This window comes from Petaurus breviceps, unplaced genomic scaffold (genome assembly GCF_028583685.1).
Source record: "Petaurus breviceps papuanus isolate PSGF00001 unplaced genomic scaffold, PetGlider_PUasm1.0 67, whole genome shotgun sequence".
NCBI lineage: Eukaryota > Metazoa > Chordata > Mammalia > Diprotodontia > Petauridae > Petaurus > Petaurus breviceps.
Genome location: NW_027186446.1, coordinates 711,421 through 726,097, shown reverse-complemented (window position 1 = coordinate 726,097; position 14,677 = coordinate 711,421). Strand labels below are relative to the sequence as shown.

Here is a 14,677-nt window from a genome sequence, read left to right as displayed (position 1 = left end):
TGTAAGGGTTATGGGATTTAAAGATCTCCCATGCCCCATGGACGTGCTGACATAGCAGAGCAAGAGAAAGTGAAAAGCCAAGCTAACGGTCCTGCGGTTGGCAGTTGGTGGCGGTTGCCTTTTTTTTTTTTTTTTGAGTTAGGACTCCTGCTGAGGACTGCCAGGGGCCGGAGCTGCTGGGAGCGCTCTTCCAGGACGCTGGGTGGTTGCTGTGAGTGGGGAGAGGAGGACCTTTGCCTGAGGTAGCCTGTTCTGTTTTAAAGGCTTGAGAATGTGGGTGCTTTCTACTTTATCTACCTGTGCCAATGTCATAACTACTCTGATGGCTTTCACTTTCTGGTTTTGGGACTCAGTCTTTTGGTATCTTAATAAATTTTCTAGTTTATTTCCCCAAATGGCAAACCTGATGTATTTTGTGATGGATAATTATATCAGCATATTTGTAATCTCTATAGGCATTGTGAATATGGCATTGCTGATACACAAACATCAACAAATATAAACATATTAATACACAAAGAACAGAAAAAGAAGACTGTATATAAAACTGAATTTGTACTACATAGAGATTGTTCTTTTTAAGTATGTAGTACCTATAACATAATAGCAAAGCTACCTGGCTTGTCTGTGTGCCCTTCTGAATATTCTTCTGCTTTCTTCTATTTTTCATGTTTCACTGATGCTTTTTTTTCCCCAAATCACTGTCCTTAATCACTCATTACCACTCTACTCCACAACTTTTCCTCCATCAAAAAATAAAATAAAATAAAAACCCTCTCTTGTAACAAATAAGTAAAGTCACACAAAACAAAATCACACCTCAGCCATGTCTGAAAATGTATGGCTTATTCTGCACCTCTAATCCATAAGAGAAGGGAAGAATGCTTCATCAACAACTTGTGGAATCATGATTGGTCACCAAAAATCCTTTTGTATCTCAAAGCTGTCTTCTTTTGCATATATAAATGGTTTTCTTGGCTCTGCTCATTTCATTCTATATCAAATCACAAACGTCTTGCCAGGTTGTTCTGCATCTATGTCTTTCCTCATTTCTTACAGTTCAATAATAATCTTTTAGATTCATATGCCTTATATTGTAAATATGTTTGTTTTGAGTTTTTTTTGCTACAAGAAAAAGTGTTGCTACAAATAGATTTTTTTTTACACATAGGTCCTAATCTTCCTTCTTCAGTCTCTTCAGAGTATATGCCCTACAAGTGATGTGCACAGCCTAGGTCCTTTTTGAGTATAGTCCCAAAACTGCATTCAGAATGAAATAAACAATTCAAAACTCCACCATACTGGCAATGACAATTATTACCTCTGCCAGTCAGACAGGCTTGAGGTGGAACCCAGAGCTGTTATAATTTGTAATGCTTTTATTTTTAGGGATTTTGTAGCATTTTTGCATAGAATTGTTGACAGTATGCATTTCAAGGCTATTCATAGTCTTATAAATATTTAACTATTAGGGAATGGCTCTTGTTCTATATCCTATATATCTTATTATATATTCTATGTTTCGGCATGCTCCAAATTAGCACTACTAATCAACAAGTATTTATTAAGCATTTTGCCATGTGCTGAACACTGTGCTGGGCACAGCAGGGATACAAGTACAAAGCATATAATGGTCTATACTTATAAACACATTCTAATAGTGGAGATAAATACATATAAGAATATATACAGGACAAATATAAAGTTAATATACAAAGTATTTACATTCAAGATACTACATTAAGAAGGTATCAATAACTGGATTTAGATCAGGAAAGGCTTCATAAAGATGATACTGATTTGTATTTTATGCAAGAGTAGAGGAGACAGGGCCAAGATAGCAGGGTAAAGGCAGGTGTCCTTCTGAGATCTCCCTCAAACCCTTCCAAATAACTTTTTTAATGGCTCTAAGCCAATTATAGTGCAGCAGAACCCACAAAAAGACAGAGTGAAACAAATTTCCAGTCCAAGACAACTTGGAAGGTCGGCATGAAAGATGGGTTGCACCAAAATAAGAGAGGAACACAGTCCAGTGCAGGTGACCCACCAGTACAGACTGGACCCCAAGAAACCCAGAGCAGGCCTCAGCGCAACTGAATCACTGGCAACAGGCGCAGTTTCCAGACCTCTCAGCCCACAGACATCAAAAATAACTTAGAAGATTAGCAGGAAAGGTCTGTTGCACCTGGGTGAGAGAGAAGCACAGGCCAGCTCAAGCCACACCAGCACGACCCCGGGCAAATCAGGGGCAGGCCTTGGGAGTGACTGACTTGGAAGCAGCAGCAGCTGCTTCCAGAACTGTCAGCTTAGAGATGGTAAGGGGGTTAAACAACTAGTCAGATGGAGATTCCAGGGGTCTCTTTGCTAGCATTGAGGCAGGACATACCCACATGTGGACCCAGTCCTGGGGTGGCAGTCCCAGGGCAAAGAGGAGTACTAGCACACCACAGTTTGCAGCCCCAGTGGAACACAACCACAGTTCCAGGGAAGAAAAGAGTGCTTCTGGTCATTCACAGACCAGAGCACTGGCCAGGAGTCAATAAACACCTCTCCTTAGATCATACCATCTTGGAAGAACTGAAAACTTACAGGTCCTAGAAGAATCACTGAAAAGAGCCACACAAAACCCCTGAAGCTTGGAATAGTGCATCCTCCACCCTGGGAGCAGACTTTGACTTTAGCAAAAAGTTAAAAGTCTGGTATTTGGCTGGGGAAATGAGCAAACCACAGGAAAAAAAAAAACCTCTTGACTACTGAAACTTACTATGGTAACAAAGAAGATCAAAACACACACTCCGAAGAAGACAACAAAGTAAAAGCTCCTACAGTCAAAGCCTTCAAGAAAAATATAAATTGGTCTCAGATCATGGAAGAGCTCAAAAAGGATTTTGAAAAATCAAGTAAGAGAGGTAGAGGAAAAACTGGGAAGAGAAATAAGAGTGATTCAAGGAAATAATGAGAAAAGAGTCAAGAGCTTGGTAAAGGAGACACAAAAAAAAAAATACTGAAGAAAAGTAACACTTTAAAAAACAGACTAGGTCAAATGGTAAAAGAGGTACAAAAAGCCAATGAGGAAAAGAATGCCTTAAAAAGTAGAATCAGTTAAATGGAAAAGGAAGTCCAAAAGCTCACTGAAGAAGAAAATAATTCCATAAAAATTAGAATGGAGCAAATGGAGACTAATAACTTTATGAGATCAAGAAACAACAAAACAAAATCAAAAGAATGAAAAAAACAGACAATAATGTGAAATATCTCACTGGAAAAACTGACATAGAAAACAGATCCAAGAGAAATCATCTAAAAATTACTGGACTACCTGAAAGCCATGATCAAACAAAGAGCCTAGGAATCATCTTTCAAGAAATTATCAAGCAAAACTACCCTGATATTCTAGAACCAAAGGGTAAAACAAAAATCGAAAGAATCCACCAATCACCTCCTAAAAGAGATCTCAAAATGAAAACTCCCAGGAATATTACGGTCAAATTCTAGAGCTCCCAGGTCAAGAAGAAAATATAGCAAGTCGTCAGAAAGAATTAATTCAAGTAATTTGCAACCACAGCCAGGATTACACAAGATTTAGCAACTTCTACATTAAAGAAACATAAAGCTTGGAATATGATATTCCAGAGGGCAACGGGGCTAGGATTACAACCAAGAATCACTTACCCAGCAAAACTGACTGTAATCCTTCAGGGGAAAAAATAGACATTCAATGAAATAGAGGACTTTCAAGCATTCTTGATGAAAAGACCAAAGCTGAATAGAAAATTTAACTTTCAAATATAAGATTCAAGAGAAGCATAAAAATGTAATCAGGAAAGGGAAATTATAAGGGACGTAATAAGGTTAAACTGTTTGCATTCCTACATTGGAAGATGATATTCATTACTCATAAGACCTTTCTCATTATTATGGTAGTTAGAAGGTGTATATCTAGACATAGGGCACAGCTGTGAGTTGAAGATGAACGGATGATATGTAAAAAATAAAATTAAGGGGGGGACTGAGGAACATACTGGGAAGAAAAAGAAAGGGAAAGGCAGAGTGGGGTAAGTTTTCTCACATAAAAAAGGCAAGAGAAAGTTTTTACAGTAGAAGGGAAGAGGGGGAAGTAAGGAAGAATAAGTGAACCTTACTCTCATCAAAACTGGCTCAAAGAGGGAATAACATACACAGGAAATTGGGCAGAGAAATCTATCTTTCCCTACAGGAAAGTAGGAAAGGAAGGGGATAAGAGAAGGGCAGGTGATAGAAGGGAGGGCAGACATGGTGAGGGAGTTGTCAGACACAAAACGCTTTTGAGGAGGGATGGGGTGAAGGAAAAGAATAGAATAAATGGGGAGAAAGAATGGAAAAGAGGGAAATACAGTCAGCAACAGTAACTGTGAAAAAAGTTTTGAAGCAAGTTTCTCTCATAAAGGTCTTATTTCTCAAACATATAGAGAAGTGGGTCAAATTTATAAAAATAAGAGCCATTCTCCAATTGACAAATGATCAAAAGACAGGAACAGTTTTTAGATGAAGTAATCAAAGCTATCTATAACCTTATGAAAAAATACTCTCACTATTGACTGGAGAAATGCAAATTAAAACAAATCTAATGTACTACCTCATACCTATTAGATTGGCTAATAGGACAGAAAATGTAAATGACAAGCATTGGAGGGGATGATGGAAAAAGGAGACATGAATGCACAGTTGGTGGAGTTATGAACTGATTCAACCATTCTGTAGAGCAATTTGGATGCCTATCAATTGAGGAATAAATGTACAAGTTATGATATGTAATTATCAAAGAATACTACTGGTATTATAAGAAATTATGAGCAAGATGCTCTCAGAGAAATCTGTAAAGACTTGCATGGGCTGATGCAAAATGAAATGTACAAAGTAACAATAATATTATAATATGATCAGCTGTGAATTATTTAGCTATTCTTAGCAACACAACAATCCAAGACAATTCTGAAGGACTTATTTATGATAAAACTTGCTATCCATCCCCAGAGAAAGAAATGATGGTGTCTGAATACAGATCAAAGCATGCTTTTTTTACCGTCTTTATTTTTTTTGAGTTTGTTGTTGCCTTTTTCACAACATGACTATTATGGATATGTTTTGCATGACTACACATGTATAACCTATATCAAATTGTTTCCCTTCTCAATGGGGGGGGGGGAGACTAGAAAGGGAGGAAGGGAGAGAATTTGGAACCCAAAGTTTTAAAAATAATTAAAAAATCATTTTTACATGTACTTGGGGAAGAATAAAATATTAAATTTTAAAAAGAAAAAAGAGTGGGAATCTATAAGGCTGAGGTAAGGAGGGAGCACATTTTAGGTATGCGAATAGTCAGTGCTCGGACACAGAGACATGAAGTATCATAGGAAAACAAGAGAGAACAGGCTAGGTGAGCTAGATCAGAGAGTGCCAGAGTAGGGTAGAGCAGATTATAAAGGGCTTTAAAAGATAAATACAGGAGTTATGTTGTTCTAGGGGCAATAGAAAGCCCCTGGCATTGACTAAAGAGAGAAATTACATAGTTAAATTTGTACTTAAGGAAAACTATTGTGCAGCAGTGTGAAGAATGGAGTAGAATGTCAAGACTTGAAGCAAGAAGACCACATTAGAACACTACTATAATAATCTTGGTGAGAGGTGATCAAAGTTGAAACTAAGGTGAAAGCTGTGTGAGTAGAGAGAATGGATCAAATGTTAAAAAATATTATGGATATAGGAAGTTAAGATTTGGCAACTGAATGGATATGGGTGATAAAGGGGAGTAAGGAATCAAGGCTAATGCTCAAGCTACAAACCCAGGAGAATTTTTCAGAAATTGTTGCATTCTAAGTCTTAGAGCCATAAAATAAACCTATAGATTATTAGTGTTCAAAATATAGGTCTTTGTTTCTAACCCATGAAACAAATAATGATTATATGAATAAAATATCAGTGTAGCTAGGCTGCACGATGGATAGAGTGGTGGGCCTTGAGTCAGAAGATTCATGTTCATGAGCTCAAAATAAAGAAAACAAAACAAATGCTTTTTTTGGAATCTTAGCTCCCCAGCGTCAGCTCACTTTGAGCATTGGAAGTCCTGCAGTGGGTGGAGCACCAATCCTGAAATCAGGAAAACTCATCTTCCTGAGTTTCAAACCTGACCACCAACACTTACTAACTGTGTGACCCTGAGTATATAACTTAACTCTGTTTGTCTCTGTTTCCTCATCTATAAAATGAGCTGGAGAAAGAAATGACAAACCACTCCAGGATATTTACCAAGAAAACCCCAAATGGGGTCACAAAGAGTCAGAACAGAAATGACTGAAGGACAAAATAAAGTCAGATAGGTAAACAGACAGACAAGTGTAATGAATATCACACTAAGAACACATTGTCATATGTGGAATTCACTATTTTAAAAATTTAATCATTAAAAAGTTACACCAAATACTGTGATGCTTATCTTTACCTGTTTCCATTTTTATCATGTAGTCCAGAACCCCAATACTTAGGAACACCCAGGTACTTCAGTTTATGGGAACGAATCCACTTTTGAACTACAAGTTTAAAAAAAAAAACAGTTTATTATAGGTAAATGCAAATAAAAGCCTCTTATCAAAAAGTATAAATTTATTCTATACATAAATATTAAACTATTTGTTAATAAATCAATAGCTAAGAATATAAAGATTGAGAGTTAATTTACTATCCTGAAGCAGAAATTTTAGTAAATTTTATATGTATAACCCCACCAAAGGCCAATTTGGTTAGATCATAAAAGTGGAGGGGAAGTAATATAAAACAAGACTAGGAAGGTAGGCTGGGGTCAAAGCTGTAGAAGTCATTAAGAGATAAACAGAGGAATTCATATTTGATACTAGAGGCAATAGTTTGAAAAAAATATGCAAAAATAAATGAAAGTTTTGTAATAAAACAAGATGTAATTTGGGTTCAGGTAATATAGATAGAACTGACATATAGAAAGAAAATTCACATTGAAATATGTAACAAATATCTTACTTAGCTCTGGTTTAGCAGCTCTCTGGTAGAACTTTAATTCTGTAAAAAGAGGTCCATTGTCACTTGGTTCCTTGAAATACAAATTATTTTAAATTAGTTCTACCATTTCAAATTGAGATTTTTCTATTAAAATTAATAAGAAAATTATTCTATATAATATCTGCCATGCAGGAAATATCTATTGATAATTAAGCTTATCCACATACTGAATGCAGCATAATAAAAAAAATTTTAAATGTGTTCAGAGTATCCTGAGTCTTTCTTTTCCTCTAACTCCTATAAAGGAATAAAATGGGTAAAATCTGATAAGCGGGCTCAATGTTTATAATAAAAGTTTGTGATATTTAAAAAAAAATACTCATTCATTTTTTGTTTTTATATCACTTTTATTTCTCAACATATCCCTTTACCTAACTACAAAAATACTCTTGTAACTAAGAACAAAAAAAGAATAAAAAGTAGTTAAGAAAAACTAACCAACACATATTGTCCCACTCTGATAATATATGAAATGTTCTACCAATAGTCTACCACCTTTGTAAGGAGATTATTAAATCCTGATCTTTAAAATCACACATCCTTCAATCTCAGTTTTGTGGTAATTATGTAGTTTTCCTACCTTTGCTCAACTTTATTTAGCACCTTGATATGTTTGCCCATGTTTCTCCAAAATTCTTTGGTTTCCTCAATTTTGATAATGCAGCGACATTTCATTACATTTCCTAATCAACAGGCATTAGAGCCATACTTTATTTTAAACTGATCCTGACACTAATTTTAGACCGACAAAATTTCACTCCTTAATTCATCATAGAAAAACAATTTAAGAACTGAAAAGGAATTCACACTTGACCATGAATCCCCTCAGGTTGGATACCAGATCATTTAGCCATTCCTTGAAGTAAAGAGGAGCCCAGAATCTCCAAAGGCAGTCTATTGCTCGTCTGCATAATTCTAGCTGTTATGAGATTTTCCTTAACTGAAGACCCAGCTTATCTCTTTACAAACTCTACCTATTGCTCTGAGACTTACAGTCCCTTAAAACTCCTTAATGAAGGTCATGTAAAAACAAAAGGCATGTTTGTTTGTTTTTATAATTAGACTCTAGAATTCTACCTGGAATTGAATTTAAATTCAGTGACCAATAGTCTGCAGATTGCATTACATTTTCTTTTTTGAAAACTGGAAAGATATTTATTTTTCCTCAGTTCCCTACTCTCTATCATCTTTAAAAAATCACTGATGGGGGTGGCCTGGTAGCACAGCGAGTAAGAGCACTGGCCCCAGTATCGGGATGACTTGGGGATCAAATCCAGGCTCAGATACTTAGCACCACACCCAGAAATAACTGGCCGTGTAACCTTGAGCAAGTTACTTAACCCCAATTGCTTTAAAAAAAAAAAATCACTTACAGTGGGCTCAGCAATCACATCTGGCCATTCATTTAGTACCCTTGAATGTAGTTAATCTAGGACTAATGACTAGAAATCATCAAGGACAGAGAGATGTCCTCTCGTTATCTCCCTGCTTCTCTTAGTTATTAACAATTGCCCCTTTTCATATCTTCCTGCCAAAGTTCATTCTCCTCAACAGAGTCAACAGACAAAAAGTAATGATTGATCTTGTCAAATAAAACAGCCAATGATATATTAGTCTATTATTCAAAGTTAAAGGTCACATTCTTCTTTACTGTTAATAACTGACAAATTGTTTTCAGGAAATGTGCTTTTTATCATTTTTTGTTTGGGTATTTGTTAAGAAATATCTACTATGTCCAAATAAAACATATCCTAATTCTTTAAAAATCTGAGCAACAATTCCTTCACTTAGGAGCATTAAAAGCCCCACCCATTTGATGTCTAGGAGTTCAGATGGCAGTGGTCCCAAGACTGTATAAATTACAGGACCCTAATCTGCTGACCAGGTGCTTCCATAAGAAGGTTACTTCTACCAAAGATAAGTGCTACTCTTATCTGTGTTAAATATCCTATGTTAGAATCAACTAAACCTCTTTTAATTAACTTCTGAGTAACCTAGAAGTTTTAGTTTTGCTTCACTTTATCCAAACATCCAACCTGAACTAAGAGGGTAGTGACCTGAGTAAGGTCCACCCTTAACAGATTTAAGGGGCAACTACAAGAGTCCAAGTGGGAGGTTGTTGCTGTTTTTCATCTTCTAACACGATCAATGGCATCATGATGTTGGGGTCAAGGTACAGTGTGTTCAACTATGGCTGAGACATCTAATTTGCACTGAGAAGGCTCTCTTACAGATGGGGTACAAATAATCCATTTGAACATTTGTGTTGAAGATGTATAGATTTGTATATCTCACATTTCGTTTGTGCTAAAGGGAGTCTGTTTTGCTCAAAGAGTTCAGCACCTTTTTTGATTTGGGAATGCCACGCTGAATCATCCTGTGGCCATGTCTCCTATGTCTCATCATACTGAAGTTCTTCAGAGAGACCTTGAGCGTAACTTTGTACCACTTCTTTTGACCTCCATGTGAGTATTTGATTTATGAAACTTCATCATAAAATAGTCTTTCAGGTAAACGTACATTTGGCATTTGTACAACATAGTCAGCCCATCAGATTTGCGCTCTCTACAACAGTTTGAATGCTTAGCAGCTCAGCTCAATAAAGTACCTGAGTGTCCAAGATCATCTTTCCAGGATATCTTCAGAATACTTCTATGACAATTCAAATGGAAGCAGTTCAATTTTCTGGCATGGTGCAGGTAAACTGTCCATGTTTCACAGGCATACAATGAAGTCAGTACAACACCTCTCTAGATCATCAGTTTGATATACTACCCAATACCTTGTCTTTCCCACACTTTCTTTCAGCACCTCCCAAATGCTAAGCTAGCTCTGACAATGCATGCATTAAGCTCATCATGTATATGCCCATCCCTAGAAAGAATACTGATAAAGTAAGTAAACTCATCCACAGCATTCAAAATTTCTCCATTTGTTGAAACCAATGGTTCCACATATGGATGGTGTAGTGCTGGCTAGTGGGAAACGTCTGTTTTCTTGGTAATGACAGTCAGGCCAAAATTAACGCAAGCAGCAGAGAATTAAACCATACTCTGTTGCACCTTAACTCTTAAGTGGTGCATTGAGTGCACAATCATCTGCAGACAAGAAGCCATGCAACTCTCCCTCCATTTTAGCTTGGAGGTGAGAAGAAAGCCTGAATTTACATTGACAGTCACAGTCAGGTGAATAGAAACATGAGAGTGTCAACAGGCAGGGGAAAAAGATAGTGGTAGATAGGGGGGAAATATTTAAAATTAGAGAGAAGGGGTGATGGCCTTGTTGAGAAGGTGAACCTCCTCAGAGACTGAAGTAAAGGAGAAGAGAACAAAAAAGGATGTTAAAGGTTTGGTGAAATGAAGACAGGAAAAAAGGAGCAAATGGCTTCAATTTTTGCAGTCAAGTATGAGATCTTTAGATGAGATAATGAAGGAAAAGGGAATAATGCTATGCCTTAAAGAAAGAGATCTGAAATATTCACTGTGGTAAATGGAATAAGAAAATCAATTAGGAAGAAGTAGAAGGGGGGCAGCCAGGTAGCACAGCGAGTAAGAGCACGGGCTCCAGTGTTGGGACGACCTGGAGATCGAATCCTGGGCTCAGACACTCAGCACCACACCCAGAAATAACTGACCGTGTAACCTTGAGCAAGTTACTTAACCCCGATTGCTTAAAAAAAAAAAATAAAAAAAGAAGTAGAAGCCCTCAGACACTTACTAGCTATGTGAACCTAGGCAAGTTGCTTAACTCTGTTTGCCTAAGTTTCCTCATCTGTAAAAAGGAGCTGGAGAAGGAAATGGCAAACCACTCTGGTATCTTTGCCAAGAAAACCCTAAATGGGATCCCAAAGAGTTAGATACAAACAAACAACAAAAGAAGGATTCACTTGCTACAGTGAAAGCAGTTAAGATTTGTAGAGAAGCAAGTCAGTAAATTTGCATGAATTTGTTGCCCCATTCAGCAGCAGACAGTGGGAGTAATCCAGCATTGAGATATGGCAAATTATGAACAGTGATAAAATAAATGCAAGGATGGAATGGATTTGAGAATAAATGATAGCATAGTGCTGAACTGGCTCCCTAAGTAGTTTAATATGAAGGGATATGTTCTGCATGACTTCACATGTATTATAGATATTATATTGTTAACCTTCTCAATGGGTGTGGGAGAGGCTAGAGGAAGGGAGAGAATTTGGAACTAAAAATTAAAAAATGAATGTTTGAAAAATTTAAAACATGAAGGGAGAGGAAGAGAGCTGGGGTGATGACTTAGTAAAGTACTGAAGTATGGATGGAATGATCATCAGACAGAGAACTTAGAAAGAAGAACGAGAAGACACAAGAAGAGCCAAAATTATACAAGATTACAATCCAACAAAGGAACTTTAGTGTACTTTATTAAGTACTTAATGACTTGTGGGTGATGGCAAGATCAAGATCATAAGTGTGACCATCCCTGAAGGGAGCTGATACAGAGTAAAAGGAGAAGGTCATGGAAATTAAGTAAAGCAAGAAACTAGGGAGAGGCAGAGTTTTTTAAGAAATATCAGTACATGTGTTGACACTCCCTAGTATGAGTGCAGAAGGTGGGGTGGAGCTTTATCATAGGATTAAAGATTTCAAGCTAGAAGGGAATTCAGAAGCCCTCTAGCACAACTCTCATTTTATAGGTGAAATAACCAACTCATTGAAAAAGGAGAGTGAATATACTCAGGTTCAGTAACAATCACTATGGATTGGGTAATAAATTTTGCTACAGTACACCTCAGAGGAAGACATTTTGCTGAGTGATGCCCAATATTGGGAGTGTCTAAATGTGACAATTATTTTCCTCCAACTTCTAAGATCTTTCCCCCCCCTAAATCTACAAGCCCTTTTAGGTTACTGATTTACTTGTATACAAAAGCTAATTTGGAAGCTCAATATCATCTACCCAGAGAAATATATCACTTCTTCTATTAGTGACACATACATATGTGTACATATGTATGTCATTGACACAGAGGTGAAATCAATTTATAAAGAAGTCCTTTCATTACTTTATAACCTAAGCTTCCTGAGATGAGGATTACATAAAGAAATTCCTCTCTCTATACTATATTCTGCTCCATACCAATTAATGTTAAAGGTTACATTTATTTTGATGCCAGTATCCTCAAGTCTGCAAAATTTGTGGAAAGAAGCATTGTCTGCCCATGTTACCAAAAGATGTTAAGTGCTTTTTCTTAAGATCTTATAATAGAACCAGGATAATAATTTGTATTTCTTGTCTACTAGTTCGCAGTGGCATAGTAAATTAGCCATTCTTAACTTTCATCTGTATTCATTTGCAATAGACATAATTGTAATTTGTAAGCAAATCATTTTTTTCAATACTTAAAAAAACTTTTTTAACTGCAGCATACTATCAAAAGTCCTAGAAATACTACAATAAACAAAAAAATGTTCCTATAGTTCTTTTTTTCTCTCAAAGAGAATTCTGCAAGCACCAAGTGACTCTTCCTCTGAACTTCTTTTTGTCAACATCATTCATACAGAAATTAGTTCAGCAATACTGTCATACCGCTTCCATCTTTGCTCATTACTAACTGTATACTGCCATTTAATTTTTCAGCATATTGTGCTTTTTCTCTAAAGAGATTGTAAATTCCTTGAGGGGAAGGGTTGTGTTTTATATTTTGTGGGTTGGAATTTCTTAGGAAGAATTTGTTAGAATTTCTCAGAAGAAAAAGCAGATTGTATTTACTCACTGCAATTGATAGCATAGTAATTTGCATATTGTATACGCTATAAGTTTGTTAGTTTCGTTGACTTTAAAATAACTTTTTAAACAACAATCCCTAGAACCTATCTTTCATACATTTGGCTTTATTTTTTACCTATTCTTCAATGTGTTATGTCAACTTTAGTTCATTCGTCTTCCTTCCCTCCTGTCTGAGACTTCCTAGACATCTTTTACTTAGGTTTCCTGGGGTTTAGAACTGAAAAGAACCATGGAAACCATGTCTCCAACTTAATTTTATAGATTGAGAAACTAAGATCCATGAAAAGCAACAAGCACAGAGAGGATTTGAATTCAGGTCCTGTGACTCTCCATCTGTACTCTCTTTATTATTCTTTCAATCTTATGTGTGGAAATAATGCTAATGGGCCTACCAGCCTGGTGAATGTATCCAAAAGAGCCTGGGGCACAGGCCTGAAACCCAAAACAATCTGCTCTGTATCTCCCTAGGTCTTAGTCTTATTGAGCCTTATCTAGCCAAGCAGACATGGAAACATTGATCCCCAAGGACAACAGAAATGAAGTGTTTGTCAATAAATAACTGAAGGTCATAGTAACTAAACTCTTTATCGGTGAAAAATGTAACTGTGGAGATGAGTAATATAACTGGTCACACGATGGATTTATCTTGAAAAACAAGTGAACGGGAAAAAATTAAATCATTCAATGAAAATTTGTTGCTAAATATGGATGACAGGGCTAGAGTCTAGAACTATGATTTCACTGGTATAAGGGAAACCACCCCCTCCCCCAAGAGGAAATTCATACACCAATGGAGATTGGCCTTTTCTTTGTAAGTTAACTTTGAAAGCTGCCTAGAGTAATGAAAGATTAAAATGATGTGCAAATCACTGAGTCATACATTAAGTACATATCACTAGTGGGATCTATACCGAGGTATTCCTGATGCTGAGACAGCTCTTTACCCACTAAGATGTGCTATGTTTCTAATCTGTGTAATGACCAAACCCCAAAATTCCAACACCGTATTTTCTCCCAGTTACTAGCATATTTTTCAGCCAGAATCTAATTTTGAAAATTGACTTAACTCTACAATGCAGTTTACCCAAGTAGTCATATTATCAATAAGTTCATGGCAAAAGCAGAGATGGAACTCAGTTGGTTCACTGTATCATGGTGCCTCAGGTATAAACTAATATATATCTGTAATTGGCGGTTGCATGGAAAAAAAGTTTTCAGGCTCATGTTTGATTTTCCTCATGAGTGGTGATGTGAATTTTCAAATCATATTTCATAATTTTTAGTAGGGAAGATACATTTCATACAACTTTATTTCTAAATGGCAGCCAAATGCATTCAGATTGTGCCATTGAAATATATCACATTTTAATGATTTTTTTTTCCCTGTTGTCATCTTCATTTTGACACCTAGAATTCTTAAAGATACTTTTGGTGATATTCTGGGTTAAAATGTCAGTCCTAATTTCTTCTTTAAACCCTGGATACTGTAGACTTGGCAAAGCAATTCAAATTTGAAATATGTTAATAAAATAGTCTTCAGTTAAAGTATTGTTCTTCTACAGAAATAGATAGGTTTTCCTACAATGAATGCCAAGGAAGTGTCTCCTTTATTTTGTTATAATGGAATTCTCCATTGTGAAGGGGAAAAAAAAACATGAAATGAGTTCCATGATCCTTCCTTGTAGGGGGATTTTCATTATAATAGCTTGAGTTACACTGGTTGATTCTCATTATTCCAAGTTTCATAAATTAGTGCCTGAAGGAAAACTTGAAAATTAAAGTTGGTACATCAGTAAGTTCTAACTGAATAAATCAGAGCTTTATACTGATAGTAGTAGTTTGCTAG

General features: G+C 36.3%; 1 protein-coding gene across 1 annotated transcript in view; it reads right to left on the bottom strand.

The window, feature by feature from the left end:
- Positions 1-14,677, bottom strand: part of LOC138173920 (serine/threonine-protein kinase VRK1) — a 143,300-nt gene that overhangs the window by 54,790 nt on the left and 73,833 nt on the right. Inside the window, exons 4-5 of the mRNA XM_069103974.1 lie at positions 7,030-7,099; positions 6,479-6,566 (exon numbers count right to left, since the gene is read on the bottom strand). Of these exons, the coding sequence (XP_068960075.1) occupies positions 6,479-6,566; positions 7,030-7,099 (158 nt within the window). The remainder of the gene's footprint in view (positions 1-6,478; positions 6,567-7,029; positions 7,100-14,677) is intronic.